Source organism: Daphnia pulicaria, chromosome 8, assembly GCF_021234035.1.
Source record: "Daphnia pulicaria isolate SC F1-1A chromosome 8, SC_F0-13Bv2, whole genome shotgun sequence".
In the NCBI taxonomy this organism is placed as follows: Eukaryota; Metazoa; Arthropoda; class Branchiopoda; order Diplostraca; family Daphniidae; genus Daphnia; species Daphnia pulicaria.
In genome coordinates, this window is record NC_060920.1 from 8,586,707 (window position 1) to 8,607,111 (window position 20,405).

General features: G+C 44.1%; 1 protein-coding gene across 1 annotated transcript in view; it reads left to right on the top strand.

Moving 5' to 3' along the window:
* LOC124310854 (tyrosine-protein phosphatase 99A-like) overlaps positions 1–20,405 on the top strand; it is a 691,797-nt gene that overhangs the window by 18,434 nt on the left and 652,958 nt on the right. Inside the window, exon 6 of the mRNA XM_046774937.1 lies at positions 13,984–14,394. Coding sequence (XP_046630893.1) covers positions 13,984–14,394 — 411 coding nt within the window. The remainder of the gene's footprint in view (positions 1–13,983; positions 14,395–20,405) is intronic.

Below are 20,405 nucleotides of genomic sequence, written 5' to 3' on the forward strand. Positions count from 1 at the left end.
CAATGCGCCCAGTTTGATTACAGCCAGCAGCAGTCCTCCTCCCTATATCCCCGTCGGTATACACAAGTCAACATGCCCAGCTCAAGGAAAGGAAAAAGATGTAGAAGATAGTCCCGGCGGGCAAGATGAGTTTTCACGGTCTTGAGCTCTTTTCTCTCTCTATAACACTCTTCTCTTTAAGGCCAGCACGCCACCAGATTGAAAAAGAAGAGCCTCCTCCACCACCACAGTCATGTAATAAAAAATATAAAAAGACTTTGCGACACACGCCAGCCAAAACTGCCCGTGTAAGGACTTTTTTTTCTTTTTGTTTATTGCGCTGGCGCAATCAAAGTTTTTCCATCTTGTAGGCATAGTACGTCACTCTACCTAGCGATGGTGCCAAATTAAAAAACACCGAGAATGACTTTTGCTATAGTCAGTAATGGAGTTGGGATTCCAATTAAAAACTTTCGGTAAAGCGGAGGCGAAAGTCTATGGGTAGTAGATGAAAAGACCCAAAAGTCTGTGTGTGTGTGCAATAAGTTGACAGGAGAGATCCAGGCCGCCGAAATATGGATTCCTGCCCATTTTATCCTCTGTGTGTATACGATATTCGTTGGGTGGGTACTGGTTCAATGAACAAGTTATGATTAGACATATATATCGGCGTCAGGTTTATACTTGATACAAGTTAGACCCAAGTTTCAGGGGGAGAGCTCTGGGCACGTGTAGATTATTGAGGAGAAACTTGGTGGGCTCTTCTGGCAGTTGGCACGATCCTGCGTGTAGACGGAATAAATAATAGATGTAATATGTGCGCGTCCGGTTCGGGAGTCCGTCCGTCCGTCCCGTGTTGGGCTTCTCCCTATAAATATCTAGACTTTTGAAAGAGACGTAGAGCACTACCACCCGCACGGTTTTAAATCTTGCGGTGGCAATTTTGGGTGAAGGCTGTTGCGTCATTACCATATCTACACGACCGAGAGCTTGGATTATTTTTTTGTTTTTTACCTACGTGTGAGAACCGGGTTGCCAAGATTCTTTACACTGTTTTATTTTTCAACCAATCTCATTGTCACGCTCCATGAATTTCGTGCGGTTCCTACGGTTTTCCACCTTTTTGGGGTTTCTTTTCCGAGAACCCCAAATTTTTATTTTATTTTTTTTTTTTTTCGTGGGTCTTGCTGGGCCGCCGCTCGATATGAAAATTTGTTTGGTGCTTGTTTCTCTCCTTGTATTTTTTTATTTTTTCGTCGTGTTGGGATTTGTAATTTCTCGTGTGTGTGTGTTGCGCAACAAGCGCCACTTTTTTTTCGGAGCTCCGGATGTTGTGAGCCTCTTTTTTTTTTATTTTTTAAGTTTTCGGTCCGTGTGACTTCCTTTTTATCTTTTGCCTTTTTTTTTTTTTTTTTTGAGACGGCCCTTATTTGGTTTTTCTTACAAGTACAATATAATTAGCGAACTACTTTTGCACCCGCTTTCCCCCCTCCGACCGTAAAAATCGGAAATGCGCGGACGCCAATTTCTCATTTGAATTTCCCGCGCTCGATTCTATTTTGTAAAAAAAACTATAGAAAACCCCCAAAAATGTAACTGCTGGCCGCCGGTCGTGTGAGAAAATTGCGTGTCCGATGGTGGACGTCGTGTAGTAGTTCCCCCTCGTTCGTCTCTGTCGGGACGTGAGAAACGGAAGTCGCCGGAAGCCCGGAGAGAGACCGAGAAAGAAACGGGAATGAATTGCTATATTGCTACATCTATCCCGGCCGGAAGTCGTCGATAATATATAGACGGTATACAACACGTAGGTCCTAATAGCCTCAAGACACTGCACACATACCAAGTGTCCACCCAAAGGAAAAAACTTGACCAGCAAACAACAAAAAGAAAAAGCTTCGACTTATTGCTGTGGCCCTTAATGTTAACTAAAGGAAAAGCCATGGGAACTTGGGACTTTTAAGCTTACTGCTGCTGCCACACCTGTGAGCCGGCCAACGAAAAAAACAAAGTAAAGTAAAAAGTTAAGAAGAAAACAAAAAAAGAAGAAATCAAAAGGCGACGGCTGAGAAAATAGCGTGAGACTTTCTCTAGACTTGTAGTATATACGTGGTCATTTGTTCTTTTGTGACGGGTTGAATTTGATTTTATTTGGCCGTTTGTTTGGCCGGAACAACGTCGATTCTTTTTTTTTTCTCTTTGGTTGTTATTGTTGTTGCCCCCCTTTTTTTCTTTTCTTTTTTGGTGCTGGACAGCCCAGCACACACACTCTGGAACTGTGCGGCCGCCGAGTTGAGTTGTCAAGTACAGCCAATTGGCAATGGCATTTTACGACCTCATTGTTTGTTTTAGCGTCTGCTGTCGGACTGTTTCCCCCACTTTGCACTTGTGAGGGACGGCGACGAGTCGTCGGCCATCAGTCGATGGAGGTTCTATTGCGAGCAGCTTGCGTGACTGATTACACTTGCCCGTGCCGTATATATATATATCTATGTACATTTAGAGAGAGTAGAGCGGGAAGCCCAGCAACCGACAACATGTTGTGTATGTACCGAGTACGGTATTATATACTCTGGTATTGTACTGGCGCCATTTTTGAAATCAAACGATTCACTTTGACGAGAGAGTCGATGACATGGATGACGGGGGACCGGCGGTATAGAAAACGAAACTTCGCCATTGCGGCAGTTCAAGTTGTTCAAGCAGCTCATTTTAGACCGTCCGTGACTCTGCCCGGTGTGCTGTGCTATGCTGTTTTCGTTGTTGTTGTTGTTTTTCAGAGCCCGTGTCACGCAATCATTTTCGATCGACCGTTGCTGCCCAGCTCTCCCGCCGCGCGTGCAAACGCCAGCGGGCTGTCGATTTTCCCTGTGACCGATGACGAGTCTATATACAGAAAAAACAAAGTCTTGTGATAAAGCCAAAGGGGGTTACTATGTGTAACATATTTATAGATTATTAGCCTCGGGACCGAGGGCCCGCATCAATTCATTTCGAATGGAAATTTTTTTTGCAATACTTTCGGCTATTATTGACAAGGTTGCGTCATCAATCACGATACTCTGTTGGGTATATATTTGCTTGCCCTCGGCCAAATTGAATTTTGTAACTGAAAAACGAATCGGACACAAAGAATCACAAATCGATCGCAACTTTCTCCTAAAGAGTTTTTTAAAGCAATTTCCAACTCAAAGTTAAAAGAACCTTTTAATTTAATGGGGTGGAGCTCATTCGCCGATACGGCCCATATCCATCGAAATGCTCAATCGCCGAACACGGGTCCCGGGTCCCCATTTGAACAAATAACCAAAAAAAAAATAAAAAAAAAAAAGTTGTAACCATAAGAACGTCAAGATCTCCAGTGTCCAGGACAACCTCTGAAGAAAACGGGGGAAAAAAAGGTAAAAAACAAAACAAAAAAATAATCATAAAAAAAGATAATCATCGTAATAAAATAAAGGACACACACACAAGCCCCTTGAGCGAATCGGTCACGGCGATTTTCTTTTTCTTTTTAAAGAAAAACTAAAAATTCTTTTTTTTTTCTTCTCTTCTGGTCAGATAAAAATTTATACCGGTAGATATAAATAGAGTATACAAGTCTATGCTATGGGCTCTCTCTCTTTCTTTCTTTCTTTCTTTTTCTTTTTCTTGAAATAAAATTTTGTTTCGGTTCTTTTTTAAAAAGCCGGGCCGAGTTCGATGGTTCGTGTTAGACACACACACACACACACACAAAAAGTGTCGTCCGTTACAATTTTGAGAATGACGACCGAAGCGAGGCGGATTGCTGACACACAGGAAGTGACTCGGACATTACACGCCCTAGCGACCTCCTCCTCCCCAGCCATCGGTTCCCCCTCAACGGTTTCGCGAGTTGTGTGAAGCGCCCAGCAGAGAGAGAGAGAGAGACGGACTGTGCGTAAGAGCTAATACTTAACTGGGAAAAAGAAAAGGGGCCGGCCGAGTTATAGTATATTTCTGTGATAGTTATCCGTCGTAAAAGACAAATCAAATCAAACGGAAAATCAAAGGGGCGAAAAAATGGTGGGACGTACGTAATAGAATGGAAAATGCCAATGTCGCTCGAATTATTCGCCACGCAACCCGTTCGATGGAAAAACGGGCGGGCGGGCAGCCAGCCCCGGGAATGTCGCTCATTTTGTTAATATTACAAACGAAAGGGTGGGACATTGATGTATAAAATGAGGGGGGCTTGAAAATGCTTGATTATGTCGGTGGCGTTGTGACTCGTCGTGAGTGCCACACTATGTGTAATAGTTGCCGGGCAACCAACCAGCAGATGTATATTATAAAAAGGGTGGGGGGGGGGAACAAAAATACCTCTTTTGCAATTTGACCGCTTTGAGGAGAGCGGGCGCCTTTGCGGGGTCGGACAAATTTCCTTGTCAATCTCGCTGAAATGTCTGCTGCCCATCTCGGCTTTTCCTCTAATGAAAATCCAATCCAATTAACAATCAAGGGGCCGTGAGCTGCCAGCCAGCCATCCAGCCAGCCAGAGAGTTATATATTAGTATGTGAAGAATCAAGGAGCAAAGAGATAGAGAAAACGGTCGGCTGGACAATGAAGGAGCCCAATTTTTTTTCAGGAGCGTCAAAAATGGTGGTGGTGGTGGGGGAAGCTCCTAGTAGTTGCCTCCTTTTATGTATTTTCAGATGCTCTTGTTGAAGAATCTTCCCCCCAGTCGCAATAACACCACGCGACTGGGCGATGGGAGGAGAAAATAAAAATTCGGCCGTCCACGCTCGGCTGAGCGTGTCATCGCTTGGCTTTCATCCGCTTGCTCGGTTCCCTTTTTCTCTTCGCCAAACCCGAAATGTATAGAGTACCGAGGCCTATCCCTCGGCTGGGCTCATCGCGGCTCAACTTTTTCTTGACATCGTGCGGTCTTGTTGTTACATCAATAAAAATAAGAAGGAAAAACATTTTTATCATTTTGACTGGGGAAAAATGGGAGCGGCCTCTGCTGTGTGTGCAAGTTCATTGATCCGTTACTATGGGACTTTTGTGGTGTCCATCCATCGGCCCGTCAAAGATATTTTGATCAGTGACAATAGGGGAATCAACGAAATGTTTGCTGGGGATGTATCCGCCGTCTGTCCGGTATCTCCTCTGGTCCGTCTTGTTTTTCTTGGAGATTTTCACAGTTGTTGTTGTTGTGGTTTCTATTGTTGCCTCAACGGCCATATTTTGTCGTTTGTCTTGGTGGATGTGTCGCGCCTTGGAATAGAATAACAGACGGCCTTTCCGCTTAGACTAATGTCGCCCCCATTTCGCGCCCAGTGAGAACTTTATGCTGTGGACGGGCATTTATTTTTTAAATTTTTTAGATTCGGCGCGCACAAACGAAAATAAGGCGGGCGGCATTTCTAGCAAATGAGTTCATCCTCTTTTTCTCTCTCTTTTCAACAGCTGAAATACTTGCGAGGGGAATCGTTAGTTTCTCTCTTTTTTTGGTCCGCGTACACGTCTAACAGTTTTTCTGGCTGGCACATTCCGCGCCCTTCTTCTTCTTCTTTAGCCGCAAAAACAACCGCCGCCCGCCTTCTTCTATACCAGAACCGACGCCGCCGTCTTGTGTGTAGCCGCTGACGCCGCATCATTATTTATTGCTGAGCACATACGTCGTAGCGGGGCCGTACATACAGCCAGGGAAAAATAACACAACAAGAATCTTTTGGGCAGATTTCTTTTTTTTTAAATCTTAACCGTCCGTTTTTCTTTTGTTACACGCCGGACGACCTATATTTAGCGCCTTTATTTTTCAATTTCTTCACTTGGAAAAAAAATAAATAAAACCAAACAACTTTGAAACGAACCGTTGCGGAATGCCATCTGGGGTGTAGCCCAGCACTGACGGAATATTTCAAATGACTTTTGAGTCTTACAACTGTTGGTTTTATTTTTTCTGGGGGAAAAGAAAATTTCCCGGCTGAGACTTGTCAACTTGGGTCCCGGAGAGATGGAAATCTACGACATAGTCGGACGGTATAGACAAACATATAATACACCCGGCGTGAATCTATCACGGTGGGTGGAAAAAAGAAAAAGAAAAACTCTTTTGCCAGATGGCTGGGCCTTGTCTTGATCTCCCTGCGATACGAATCTTGACGAAATCGTTGCAATTCCCCCCTCCTTTTTTTCCAGTGAAAATATATATACTCGTGAGCGAATGTTATGCGCTGGGAAATAACAGATTACGTATTCACGATGCGGATCTCTTTTTTCAAAAGAAAAACACAACAAAAAAGATGTCAAATTTTTTTGTTTTCCGTCCGGTTGGGGGGGAATAGAAAACGTAGACACGTAGATCATCTCTTACAACATGTTTGTCAGATTGTTGTTTGTGCGGTTTTGACATCCATCATCGCTGTTTTTTTCGGCCGTCAACTGGTGCTGGCGTCTCTCCGCTGGCTTGTCAAAGGCGCACAGGAATCTGGCGACGCAACATTCCGCGTCCAGTTTCCGATTACTCCGGGAATGTTTGATTTTTTGTCTTCAAACTCTTGTGTGTGCGGTCGCTCACTAAAAAAATAAATAAAAATCAAGTGGGCCTAGTATATATATTTACAATTACATTAGGATTATAGGCCAAAGCTTTTTTTTTTTTTTTACTATCGGCCGTATAATGCCCAAGCGTCTAAGCAAAGTTATAAATCGATGGCTGGATGTGCTGGCGCTATCTTGATCGAAGCAGCAAAGGGGGAGCTGGAAAAAGTCAAAATGTCAGTTTTTGTATGGTGGGGGGAAAGAGTTGCACCAATGCAGCGCGCGGAAGAAGGAAAAAAAGGAGACTATACGTACATATCCAGCAGTGAGAGACGGGCATAGAGTCCAGGGGGTTTCTAGCCAAGAAAGAAAAAAAGAAAAGAAACAAGATAGAAGAAGAATAGGTCCTACCACCCGCATGTGGAATTGGAAATGGACGTCAAGATTAGGAGGCATATGACCACCTGGCGATTTTACGCTATTACCACTATAAATGGCCACTCGAGAAGCTGCTGACTCGACGGCCCGACTCTCTCAGCATAGAGAGATGGTGGCGGGCAAAAAAAGGTTCTCAAAATACACAAAAATCCACAGTCAGCCGCGACTATATCTTTTTACCTGGGAAAGATTTCAAAGAAAAAAGATAGAGAGAGAGAGAGAGAGTCAATAGTTACACACTGGAATAGGCCCAAAAAGAAATATCTGGTTTTCCTCTCTCGAAGATGATGCCACTCGACGGGAGATGATATGAAATTGTGAAGGGGAAAAAAAAAAAAAATTCCTTGCGCCATTCAAAAACCCCGCGCTCGAAAAATCTCTGGAACGACTTGATTCTCTTGTGTCTTTCTGGCTGCTGCTGATTTCCAATCTTTCTGCCGCCCATTTATTTATTTATCCTTTTTATTTGTGACACACTAAAAAGGAAAAAAGAAGAAAGAAAAAAAAAGGGCCTTGTGATGTTTTGCCTATTGTGCGACTTTGGTGTTTGACGTGCTGGCACGAGGCGCCCGGTTTATTTCTCTTTTAACGAAGCGGAACCGCCATCAGCCGCCCCGAAACATCACAGTCAACCGAGAGAGAAAAACAAAAGAAAACAAAATAAAATAAGGTGTGTGTAGAGTGTGTGTGTAGACTAATACTGCGCCGGCCCTGGGTCGTGATGATGATGATGGGCTCAAGAAGCTTCTTCAGGGCCTTATTATTGCGCATCAGCTTGGTTAGATTTTGTTTTTTTTTCCTTTTTTCCCGTCCGTCCGTCCGTCCGTCCGTCTGTTGTTTGTGTGTTTCGTTCATCAAAGAAGATTGCTGCGTCGTTAAACTTGTGAATAAACTTTTTTTTTTTCTTTCTGGGAAATCAACGTCCCGTGATGGAACAACAACAAAACAACAAATCAGGGGCCTATAGTTGTTGTTTGATAGAAGGGGCCGTCTCTTTTCTTTGGCCCAGTCGCGCACTTTGGGGAGAGACTTCTTTAATGGCCCTATTGATGAAATAGTCAACGAGGAGTAACGCCGGTCCGTCTCTCTTTCTCTCTCCATACGCAAGAATGTGCGCGTTTCTTTTGTTTCCCTTTTTTTCTTTATTTTTTTTTGTCCAGTCGGGATTTTTTGATGCCCGACTGGACAGAAAAGAACAGTCCAGCATGAAGGTTATACACAAACTCTGTCCTCTGAATTTGTTGCGCGCGTCCGTTTGATGGCCGCTTGGATAAATCTGTCTCCTTGTCGTCTTCCCCCCCTCCTTCTGCTCTCGTTCAAACCTCGCCTCTTCTTTTTATATCGGCCGTTTCTTATTCCGCCCGTCCCCCTGTATATAAAGATGTAGCCTAACAATGTCACGAAGGCTCGTCATGTCTACTGATATTATGAGCTGTGTTTCGGGCTATATAGCTGTTGACTATGAAAACTGGCTGTGACATCTCCCCCCCCCCACATGGTACGTGACCGCATCACCAGATAACACCCGACCAAAAAAAAAGGGGTGGGTTGGCAGTATTTACCAAATCAACTGTAAAGGGGAGTTCTCTTTTTTGATTTCTTCCATATTCTCTCTGGCCCGTTTCATTTGGGTTTGAATGCGGCCAACATCTCTTGTATTCTTATTATGCAGTCGTCGACTTTGACTGCCTTGCACAGACATGATCCTCAATCTTCTTCTTCCTTCCCCCCCCCCCCCCCAGCATCAGCTCCTCAACCAAACTGCTGATGTCGACAATATATCCAATGATGTGTGTGTGGCTGGGCTTGTGGGTGATCAACTTTTGAGGTTGTGAAAGCTCTCTCTAGCTGGGAAATATCTTTATATGAGCTAGACACTTTTTTTTTTTTGCCAGCCCAACTCTGGTTGGACAGTTTTTATTTGGATGAAAATCTCGTTTGGCCATCTTGGAAGAAGAAGAAGAAGAAGAAACATCATCATCCTCCTCCTTATGATCTTTCTTTTTTGGGTTGGATGAGAGTCGGTCGGCGGAGCAGGTTGTTATCACCAGTCGTCAACTTCTCTCTTTTTTCTTTTTCTTTTTACTCGATAAATAAACAACGATGTGATGCCATCCTTTGGCTTATCTCGATTCTCTCCAACACGGCCAAACAAGGCACTACAAGGCAGATGTATATATAGTCGTCCACGTCTGTCCGTCTGCATTTTTATGGGACGGGCTTATAGACTTAATTTTTGTTTTTCCATAAAATTCTTTGGAAAAAAAAAAAAAAAAAAAAAAAAAAAAATTTTAAATTTTAAATTTAAACTGAAATTTGTCGCAACCGCCTACGTACGAACGCCCATTGAATGCGGCCGTGATTGTCCGGCTCTGACCTGAGCAATTGACATAATCCAAGAGAGAGGGGAAAAGGTCCGGAATGAAAAGTACATATTTCCTTTAAGGAGTTTAACCGCACCGTCGCGCTTCCATGAGGGTGGCATCTCTCGAACCGCCACACGTTTATAATAAGAAGTTAGTCATAACTAATGGATTTTCTTATTCTTCTTCTTCAAAAAGGAAAAAAAAGAAAAAAAGAGAAAAAGGGTGGAAAGAAATCTCAATAAATTTTCCTCGAGAGTCAAAATTGGCCGCCGTTTTCTTTGAATATAAAAGGCGGGGAGGGATTATAGTCATTGGTCGAGTGTGTCCTGTGTGCTATAGACGAGGTCCAAAAAGGAGCAGCTCAAAAACGAAGAAGAAGAAGAACCTCCTTTGCTTTGTTCACTGAGAACCCGGGCCGGCTCGTTTTCTTTTGATGATGTCAAGAGCTGGAAAGTCAAAAAGAGAAGCCCGTCCATGTGTGTGTGTGTGTGTACATTATACGCGCTGCTGCAGCAGGACTGTCCCATCCAATTTACAATTTTTTTTTCCGTTGTGTATATGCGTCTGTACTCTGTACGAAAGTTGAAAGGATAGTCGGTCCGCTTCTTCACCTGGCCTCTGAGAAAAGAGACTCGATAAATAGATATCTTTTTTGGGTTGAAGAGCGTCCCATTCTCCTTTGCATACACACAACAGACGGCCCCCCTCTCTTTTTCTTGAGCGCCTCTATTGAGAGTCTTCGATAGGAGCGTGACCCGCCGATTCTCTTCATTCGATTATATAAGGACCACTGAGAAAATAGTATAGCCCTTAGACGTACCGATACTTGTACCGAAGGAAGAAAAAAAGTTGTGCCATCAACTCGGAATTTTTCAACCGGACGAGAAAGAAAATAAAAAAGAAAAGGTGCTGGAAAAATAGTCGACGCGCCAGCCGACACCACATACCTAGATATATTTCTCTTCCTATATAGGAGGGTAGCAGCAGCAGCAGCAGCACCAAAAGGATTTCTTTTTTTCAAATTTATCATGGCCACTGATCGCCATTTCAGCTATTTTCTCCCCCCAATGCGCCGTGGTATTTTTTCGGTTGAAATTCCATTTTACGCAAATTCGAATAGGAGATATGGTCTCTCTCTCTCTCTCACCTGCGGCAGGTGTAAGTATGCGGGGTCGTCTTGGGAAATCGACCTCTTTGGGAAAAAAGGAAAAAACTTGCTCATGAATAATAAATTCAAACAGAGACACAGATGAAACAGCTGCAGCAGCAGCAGCAGTTTCAGCGACTTATTCTTTACCAGTAGAGAGACTATATCTGTTTTTTTCTTGAAAAAAAAAGGCGATGTGTATATATGTCTTTTAACCCGACCGACACCCGACGGACGTCTCTCTCTCTCTCTGAAGATGTGCGGCCCATTGTTCCGCCTTTATCTTCTTTGATGCAACATTCATTTCTTTATTTATAGAACCGTTGCGCACACTTTGATGTTTTCATTCTTCCTCGCGCTTCTCTGTAGATATTCGTCATCGCTAAAAAAAAAACACACACGCAAAGGAAAAAAAAATATATAACGGAGAAATTGTTGCGTATAGCGTCCGACTGGGATGATGATGACGACGGGGGCGGTCATCTTTTCTAGCGGCCCTAAGAATTCACGCAGAGGAGCTGGCGGGTTTCCGCCGGAGCCATTTGTTTATTGAGTTTCAGATGAATGTTTTTCTTTCCTTCCATATTTTATCTCCACAATTTCTTTTGTGAGCGAAAAATTCGATAAAGCTGCTTGCTGGGCAGCACATCCCATTCATCAGGAATCGGCAACGATAGTCGACGAAATATGTGAAACAACGGGGGAAAGAAAAAGAAAGAGAAAAAGGAAATAATAGCTGGCTGATGGTTATTTCTATATCTATTATATATCCCATTCAGCAGCCGGCCGGCCAGCCCGTGGCAAGCTTCTCTTCTTCTTCTTACATATAGCGGACGATAATAACGATTTGCCGTCCTTTTCACCGACCAGCAATCGGTACGTCTCTAAGTGTCGGGTGGTGTGAACGATGTGCCGCTCCTGCCGCCACCAGGTCGTGGCTTATTTTTACACATTCAAAGAAGAAGAAGAAGAAGAAGAAGAGGAAAAAGAAGTGCTGTTCATATCTCTTGGCGGGCCGTCGCTAATCGCCAGAGTTTCTTTTGTACGCCCGTGACGATCGATCGATCCCCCACAACGAGCTGGCCGTCTTCTTCTTCTTCTTCTTCTTTGAGTTTCTTTTTTTTACGAGTGGGTCAAGTCGGCCAAGAGGCCGATGGCCCTCCAAAACAATCGAGATACTAAACGCCAACTCCCAACAAAGTGAAAGACGGAAAAACCACAAGCAAAACCAAAATGTTGTCTATTCTTTTTTTCTCTCTTTATTCTTTATTCTTTTTACAGTTTAAATAAAAGAAGCTGTAGAGGCCGGTACAAAACCAATACCTGTAATGAGGCGCTAGAGAGGGAATGCCAACGAGCTCTCGAGTGTTGCCGGCAATTGCTGGCCCTCTCATTACCCCATGGTGGCCCAGCAGCGGGCTCCATTTGGGCTTTTCTCTTCTTTACACACGCGCGCGCGCGTCTATATATGAGCGAATGCTGCGACCACACCTGCATACATAATGTTTCTCTCCTCTTATTATTATGATGTGTACAACACACGATGATTACGTCTGATTTCCTGATTCCTTTTTCTAAATACTTAGCGTCTATTTGATTATGTTTCCAAAGCGGAGAGAGAAAGAAGGAAAGAGAAGAGATTCTCAGCTATTTTTGCATGCGATTATAGAGCCCATCGGCCGCCAGCCACAGCCACACACACACACATCTCTAGAGCGCGGAGATGTAATTTCGAGATGCCCTTTTTGGAAAGGGGCCGAATTCAACAGCAGATCTATCTATAAAAAGAAGAGCGCGGGATATATGAGATTTCCTTCTACACAATGTCGTCCCTATACATCTTCTTCCCTTTTCAGTCGAACATGTTGATGTGACAAAGTCGATGAAAGAATTTCTCTCCACTTGTACATATTATAACGCACATCGAAAGAAGAAGAAGAAAAAAGGATTGGTGTGCTTGTGTATATTACAATGGCCGGTCGTCCTCGCCCAAAAAATCCTGATCGCATTATAAATTTCACAATACAAATGACGACTCTCCCCCCTCTCGAGCAATAAGTTTTTATATATGGAATCGAAATATATCTAGGCGCGTGGTAGACTCCATTCGAGCCAAACGGACCCGAATGGAGAAAGATGTGTCGCAGACGAAAATAAAAAAAAAGAGCTGTATATTATTATATATTTGATAATATATAAGAAGAAGAAGGAACGTCTGACATTAGTCAGACTTGACGTGCTAAGCCGGAGCCTGCCAGCCCAGCAGCCCCTCCCTGGGTTGGTGTAGCCCTTGTGACGAGAAACCAAATAAAGACATGGCGCCGTAATAATCAATCCCCCGGAAAAAAAAGTCAAAAGGAAACTGGCGTAGGGGGAGGAATAAATCTGAGCTCTTTTTTATTATTATTATTTTTTTTTTGCGTCATTATTTATTATTTCATAAAAAAAAAGAGAATCATGTCGAAAAATCTTTCAACCCCTTGTACATGTCATGTTCTTCCGGCTCGCAACGTATCAATCCATCCGGATATGAAAATCATAAAAGAAGATGACAATAATAATAATAATAGAAGAGATGCGAAATGAGATGGACGAGTTTTATCGATCGAGACCAAAATTTTTGATCATCAACTGCGGATGATATTTCTTTTCATTGTTGTTTTGATAGCTGCTGCCATGCCATGCCGTATAGTATAGCTGGATGTTTTCTTAACGTCGAGGGGGCGGAAAAGAAAATGACGGGCGCAGCTGGTAGGGGGCCAGCCACCCTTCCTTTTAATGTCTATCCACAGAAGATGTAGGGGATTTTCTGCTCGATTTCTCCTTATAATGAGAGCTTATATATATATATCTACGTACTCTGACCCCCCCCCCCCTCCTCTTCTTCTTCCTCATTCCTTGGGTATAGACTTGATCGAGTTCCTTATTTTCCATCCTTCAAAAACTCTCCCCCCCCCCTCCTAGTACTACTCTACTACTCCAAGTCGAACAAGTTTCCCTCCTCTTTTCTTTTTTATAATTTCTCCCTCCCGTCTGTCTGTGCTGGGTCCCACCGCTGGTCCCGGAGCGTCCGGTCCGTACACGGATCAGTGGGCTCACATCTCCGACCCGCATTATCTTGACCGACAGATAATACCGCTTCATTAGCCCCCTCTCTCCACCGTGGACTTTGCTAGAGTAGACTTTGGCTATTTATTTATATCAAAGCCGATTCAAATCAAATAGATCAGACTTAATACTTTGGCTAAACAGCACAAATCATAAGACTCTTGTAAATAAAAGCTCTAATGTACACATAATGAAGGATGTTTTCTGTTGGAAGTTGTATTGAATCATTTTGGCAAACATGCCCTTGGCTATTGCTTTTTAGTAATATAAGGATAGCGATCAGCTGTTTTGACAGCTGATTGTTGTGTTTTCTGGCTGTCAGAGTGAATTACACCTGCTCGTATTCTTTTGGTAGTTTCTTGTATTTGCGTGTGAGCTACGGGTAACTTTGACTTTAAACATTTTCTCTTGTTTTATTTTGTTTTATGTGTGCACAGATATTTCGGCGTTGTCTTATCAGACGGTCGTCGTCAAAGCTGGCCACAGTGTCAACTTGACATGTCCGGGAGTGAGTGAACTGTCGTTGATTTCAGCGCTGGAATGGCGCTGCCAAGGATGTAATTTGCCACCGTCCGGATCCTCTTCATCATCATCATCTTCCTCATCGGCGGCCAACGGAACTCGGAGTGTGTCCGGCGGTGGATTGCACGGCGAAACGTCGGCCATCAAACTGGTCGAGTACAGCAACAACGCGGTCGTCGTCTGGAACAACCAGGACCGGATGACGCTCGACTCTCAGACCTACGCCCTCCAGTTCTTCCCCGTCCGGCACTACGATCACGGAGAGTACACCTGTTTGGTCAACGAGCGACGCCGGCCCGACACCATCATCCACCTCGTCGTTCAAGGTAAGAAGCAACAACAACAAATTTGCTTATTTCTATTTGGTCGTTTGCTCGTCGATGTTTATCATTTTACGCTGCGAACAAAACGGTGACGAGCTGACGAGCGATGGAAATCGACAGCTGCGGTCCGCACTCCTCCTCCTCCCCCTCCCCACCAATCATAACATGCATCACGTAACGAGGGTTGACGACCGTGCAATAGTCCCTTCATATAAGTAGGTGCCATAGGGGCCACCCGCCTATGATGTATGGGGGGAGAGAGAGTCGTTTTTACTTTTACTCTTATTATTTATCTGATCTTCTTCTTTTTCTTTTTTTCGGACAATGGGTAATGGCCGGCCCATCAGATTATGTATCCATCTCTCACTTTTGGTTGATGGTCGTTTTTCCCTATTGTTGTGGCCGTTGCCCATGTCAACGACGGGCTCATCTTTTAAACTGTACACACAATAATAACACACTGCGGAAATGTGTAGACTATATACGCACTCCGCATTCCGGAATGACGGATAGCGTAGTCGACAAAGGTCTTAGGAGTGTTAGATGTCTTCTAAGCTTCTTAAAGTTTAGCACATAATACTGGAGCTGTACACAGTACAAAAAGGTGGGGGGATTCCGGAAAAATGTGATTTACATGCATAACACATCCGCACGTGTGTGCTCATCCTTGTGTTTGTGACGTGACCAGTTAACTTGAGATCTTATATATATACGACACACAGACATTTCCCGGTGTCGACAACATTTCCGTCTTGCTGGAAATACTCGAGGGAGGAGGAGGAGGAGGAACAGTAGGGGTGGGGGGGGGGGGACTCTCTTTTATGTGGAGAGGAAGAAATTCTTCTTTGTCAACTTTCACCCTCGTTCCAACTCTATGCCAACACTCTGGCGCGCTAACTTGCATCACCTTTTATGTTCTTCTTACTCCTGTTTGTATCTCTCCGACCCCCTGCATGTTAGACAGGAGCCTGGAGCCCAGGCACCTTGAACAAATGTGGACCCATCTATCTCTCTCTCTAACTCTCTCTCTCTCGGTGTAGTAGAGTCACCACTTTGTGAGGGGTGCGCCAAACTGTGCAGTTAGGTAGGGCGCGGCCCAACACCCTCCTCTTGCTTTGGGATGCTCTTGTTGTGTGTACATATATCTGTATAGGCGTTGGTGTCTCAAAGTTGCGCAGACGTCACCCTCTCTCCGTTGACTCAATTTGTCTCTTTACCCTCTTTGGTTTTTCACCGTCGATTCTATGCACGCAACTGTGTGTGTCTGGCAATTGTTGCCCAGCTGTTGGGCCTATTTCCAGAAAAAAAGGAAATAAAAATGTTTTTTTGTAAAACCAATCAATATCTGAGATGGAGAGACTCACAAAGCGGTTGACATGGTGCGACTAATAGAATTTCGAGTCGAGCACGAGGACTCCTGGGGTTTGTAGCAACAACAACAACAACAAAGTCCTGAACAAAAAATTAATTTGAATGGCGAAAAAAATCGATTGCGTATATATAAGAGGATGGTGGGTGGGAGGAGGAGGAATCTGGTGATATATGAAAAGGTCAACACAAGGGCCGTCGCTGTGAAATTCATACGCTTCAGCTGAGAAAAGGATGTTGGCAGCAGCGCTAGCTGAGTCATCTCGGCAATATCAACTTGGCCTTTTCTCCCTTTTTATTTACCCAACTCGGGCTCCCTTATTTTCTCTTACGCTTGACTGGCAAAAGTCAAAGTAGAAAAAGAATCAAAAGGGAGGCCTTAACCCTCTTCAAAGAAAGAAGGGCCTTCGATCCAATATTCCAATTTCCAGTGCGTGTATTATGTACATGGTTCTGGTACTTGTTCTTTTTTTTTTATTATTGAAAAAGTGTGTGTAGCAATCTGTCGTTTTCCACCTCCATTTTGAATTCTATCGGCTTCCTTCTCTATAGTATAATTTATTGATAGAGCCGTATTGCATCAGCACAGACGCCTGTGTGTTTCTTATTTGCCCAGCCACTCGTCCTCCGTGTGTTGGACAAAAAAATGTAACACGAAAAAAAAATTCTCTGTAGACTATTTTTCTCACTTCTGGATATGTGGAACAAGATATATGCAGGGCACGCGCGCGCTCTGCGGTGCGCAGAGTTCAAATATGGCGCCAAATAATCACGAGTGTTTCTTTCCCCCCTTCACTTTTTGTTCTTTTTCTTCTTCCGCTCGGCCGACCGCAGGGAACTGCCAATAAACGAGCGCACACGACACGCGTGCTGCCGACGATTTTTCTTTCCCTTTTCCAACAATTTTATTTATTTTTTTTTCGGTGTCGGAATCAAAACGGACCATCTCTCCCTCTCTGCGTCCGCACCATTTATTCCGACAGGCGGGGGGTTGAAAGGGAGTTGCGTCGTGAGAGATGAACACACACACGATCCGACTGCTGCTGCGTGTTGTGCACGCGCCGTTTGCCTCGTCGTGTTTTTTACCGGCCTATCGACAGCCCAACCCCGCCCGCATACATCCTATCAGCCCCCAACCAGCAGCCAGCCGCCAGCCTGTACCCAATTTATATTTGGCGCCCTTTTTTTTCAAATCTGCCCCCGTCTCTCTCTCTCTCTCTTTTAAAAAATCGAAGCGAAAAATCTATTTCATCATCTGTCTCGGCCTGTATAATAAAGGGGAGTTGAAGGGTCGCAGCTGTTTCGTAACCCCATAGAGATATGATGTGTTTAGTTTCTCTCTTTTATTTCATTTTCTTTTTATCCTGTAGCTGTCGTGTAACACTTATCGACACGGACCGAGGATGGGGGACTTTTGTTTGATTGTTGTGGGGTTGAAAGTTGGGCGACAAGAATTGATTTGCTCCTTTTTATACTATATTGAATGAAATGAACTGGAAACACACAGTATACAAGTTGTGTGTAGATTTGATTGTTTTCTCTCAACTCTTGTCAAACTCTGTTTGAATGCGCGCGCGCGCGCGCCATTGAATTTTCTGTGTTGAGTAGTTCACACGGAGAATCATCGCCGTTGCGGTGTACGTGCCCAATCACGGCGGGCCGATCTTTTTCTTTTTTGAATTTCCCTTCCCCTTCCCGTTTTCCCAGTCTATACGTGTCAAAGTGTGGATTTAATTTACGACACTCTTTTTTCGGAGATGAGCGTAGATCTCGACACGGACACACACACACGCATAGTTGTTTTCCTTTTTTTATTCCGATCGATGGATGGAATAATAACGTCTCGGATATATGAAAGGAGAAAAGAAATCTCGACAAAATAATAAGGAACTAAACAACAACGGAAAAAATACCAAACAAATTGTCTCTCTTATCTGAAATCGCTTGGCCTTCTATCAAAGAGAGGTGGGGTAATATATATGTGAGATTGGGAAAAACCGAAAAAAAAACAACAACAAACACACACACACACAGCGATAAATCATGAAAAAGAGTCTGGGCTCCCATCACGGGTGATTTTCGGTATTGGCCTGGGCGCGTATTATTATTATTATATCCGACAGCACACACACAGCACCGGGACCACATAGGCAGCACACCAACACCAAACGAATTACAAATTCTCTTGGCATCTTTGTTTTTTTCTTGAGTTTCTTTAATAGTTTGATGTATGGAAATGGGAGGAAATTTCAACTTGGCGGGCCCTTCAGATTATTTTTTCTATAATCAGTTTGGTAGAAGAAAAAAAAAGGAGAATAGTCGTAGATAGAAAATGCGCTAACCTTTCGGGTTGATTGATTTCCATATTGGAGAGAGAGGAAAAAACATAAAGGCCTTCTCCTTTTTTCTTTTCTTTTCGTCTGTTGCACAGAGTAGGTGGAGGGTGGCAAACATAAGAGGAAGATTAGAGGAACAATAAAGGCTGTTGTAAGCTCTTGCAACAACAAAAGGTGTAGATGAAGTATATAGACGCCGGCGTTCTTTAGGAAAGTTCTCATTGATGCAATGCGCCGATAAATGTACACACAACTGCGCCCCCAATTCGAGTGAATCGAGTCGAAGATAATTGGCAAAGGCCATCAACTTAAAAATTTTCAAATGATTCAAACGAGTTGAAAACGTGTCGACACACGTCATCGAGTCAGACAGACAAAAACGCTGGCCATATAACGGTCTGATTGAGGTTTGGACGTCATATACGTGAGTTTGGATTTTATCCTGCACTTGTTACGGGCTTGAAATCCAATCAGTGGACGACAATCTCTAGATGAACATAAGAGCGACCGGCCGCCGCTGGCCACTGGCATTCTTCAAGAGCAGAAGCTTTTTTAATCAGATGTGTACTTATAGCCAGTACTGTGCGTAGTATAACAATAGAAAGAAGAAGAAGAAGTTCTTTTATTCTTCTTCTTCCTTTTCTCTTTCTCGCCTCGTCCGCAAACGCAATCGGTTTCAAGTTTCCCTTTAGTTTTCTGGTTGGGCGATATCTTTTTATTGCTTTTTCGGGTTCTTTTTCTGATTTCTTTTCGAGCGGGTTGTTCCTTATTGGTGGCCGCTGCTGCTGCTGCTGCTGCTGGCCAAGACCATGTGATTTCTTTGTTTTCCCAACTGCGAGCTTTTGGCTTCCGCACGCTATAGAGACGCACCCGATTTCCCCCCCCCCCCCCTCTATATGCTCGTAATTCTCTTTCGCCCCGTCTGGCCCGTCCGTCCGCCCTCTATCGCTCACATATCAAGCCAGAAATGGCTCTTCTTGCCGGCCATCTCTCACCCCTCAGTCCGTTTCCCCCCCCCCCCCCTCTTTTCTCTTTTTGATATCAAACCGAATTTCTCCCTCCTTGGATTTCTCGATGCTTTCTACACCCTACGCGCCCGCCCTTCATCGTCAGATCGCATATAGGCCGGCCGAGGCCCAGTAGCCATTGCCGTAATAGATCACAAGGGGGGGGGGGGGGTAGGAGGAGGAAGTGAGGGTTAGGCGGAAAAGGCATCTAGAGCCGGGCGGGATTCTATCTCAGAAGAAATAAATAAATAAATAAATACACAGAAGGAAAAAAAGAAGGAAAGAAAGAAGAGCTGGAAAAGGTCCATCTCAACAACAACTTTTATGTGCCTGTTAGACTTGAGAGGGAATTTCTTTTGATGGCGGAGAAAAAAGAGAGAAACACACAAGGATCGCGTCGGCGGGCGCGGTTCACGGAGTAGGAGGAGGAGGACGATTGCATTTTCTTCACTCCCCCGCCGCCGCTCCTTCTTTCGTTGTCTCAGCCTCCCATCGTGATCCCCTTTCCATTCCTCCTGGCGCTACAAACTCCAGCATACATACATTCATGTTGTTTCTACTCTATGTATGTTTTATTTCCTTCGATCTCAAAACACAGAAGAAAAAGAAGAGAGAGAAGAGAAGGAGGAAGCAACTCTTGGGTGGGGTGGAGCTGGAGTCTCCGGAAGGAAAAGGAATAAGAAGGGGAATCTCCGCTTTTGATAGACGAAGAAGAAGAGAAGAGAGAGTCTCTGGGGAAGACGCTTGACACGCATCCAGATGATTGCGTACCCTCGGCTTAACTTGATTCCCGTTTGGATGTGAGCAGCCAGCAGCTCTTCTTTTCGCTTTTTATTTTTATTTTTACTTTCCCCCATAATGAATTATTCTGTCGGTTCGGTTTTTCGATTCGTTAAGGCTCCGGTCGATGGCTGGACACGAGAAGGAAAAGAAAGAAAAAAAACTGGGGCGGATGAATAAATAAAGTCGAAAAATTCATTGGCCAGACGCAAGGAGGATCAGGAGCCACTCACGAAAGTTTCATCAGAGATGATAACAAGGACGACCGTTGGGGGATTTTTCCTTTCCACTTTTTTGATGGCCCAAGCTAGTTTTGGAAGGAGGGGGATTTTTGAAAGCGAAAAAGTTTCTGTCGGGTGGGGGTTATATAGGACGGCGGCGCCCATCAATCTTGAAGTATCGCCGGGGCTCATATCGGATGGGGAATTTCACATGTTGAATTTTGTAACGTCATCAAACAACATGGCAAAGTCGAGTCAGAGAGTCGTCTTCTCTCCCACCCACCCCCGGCCACTTGGGGATA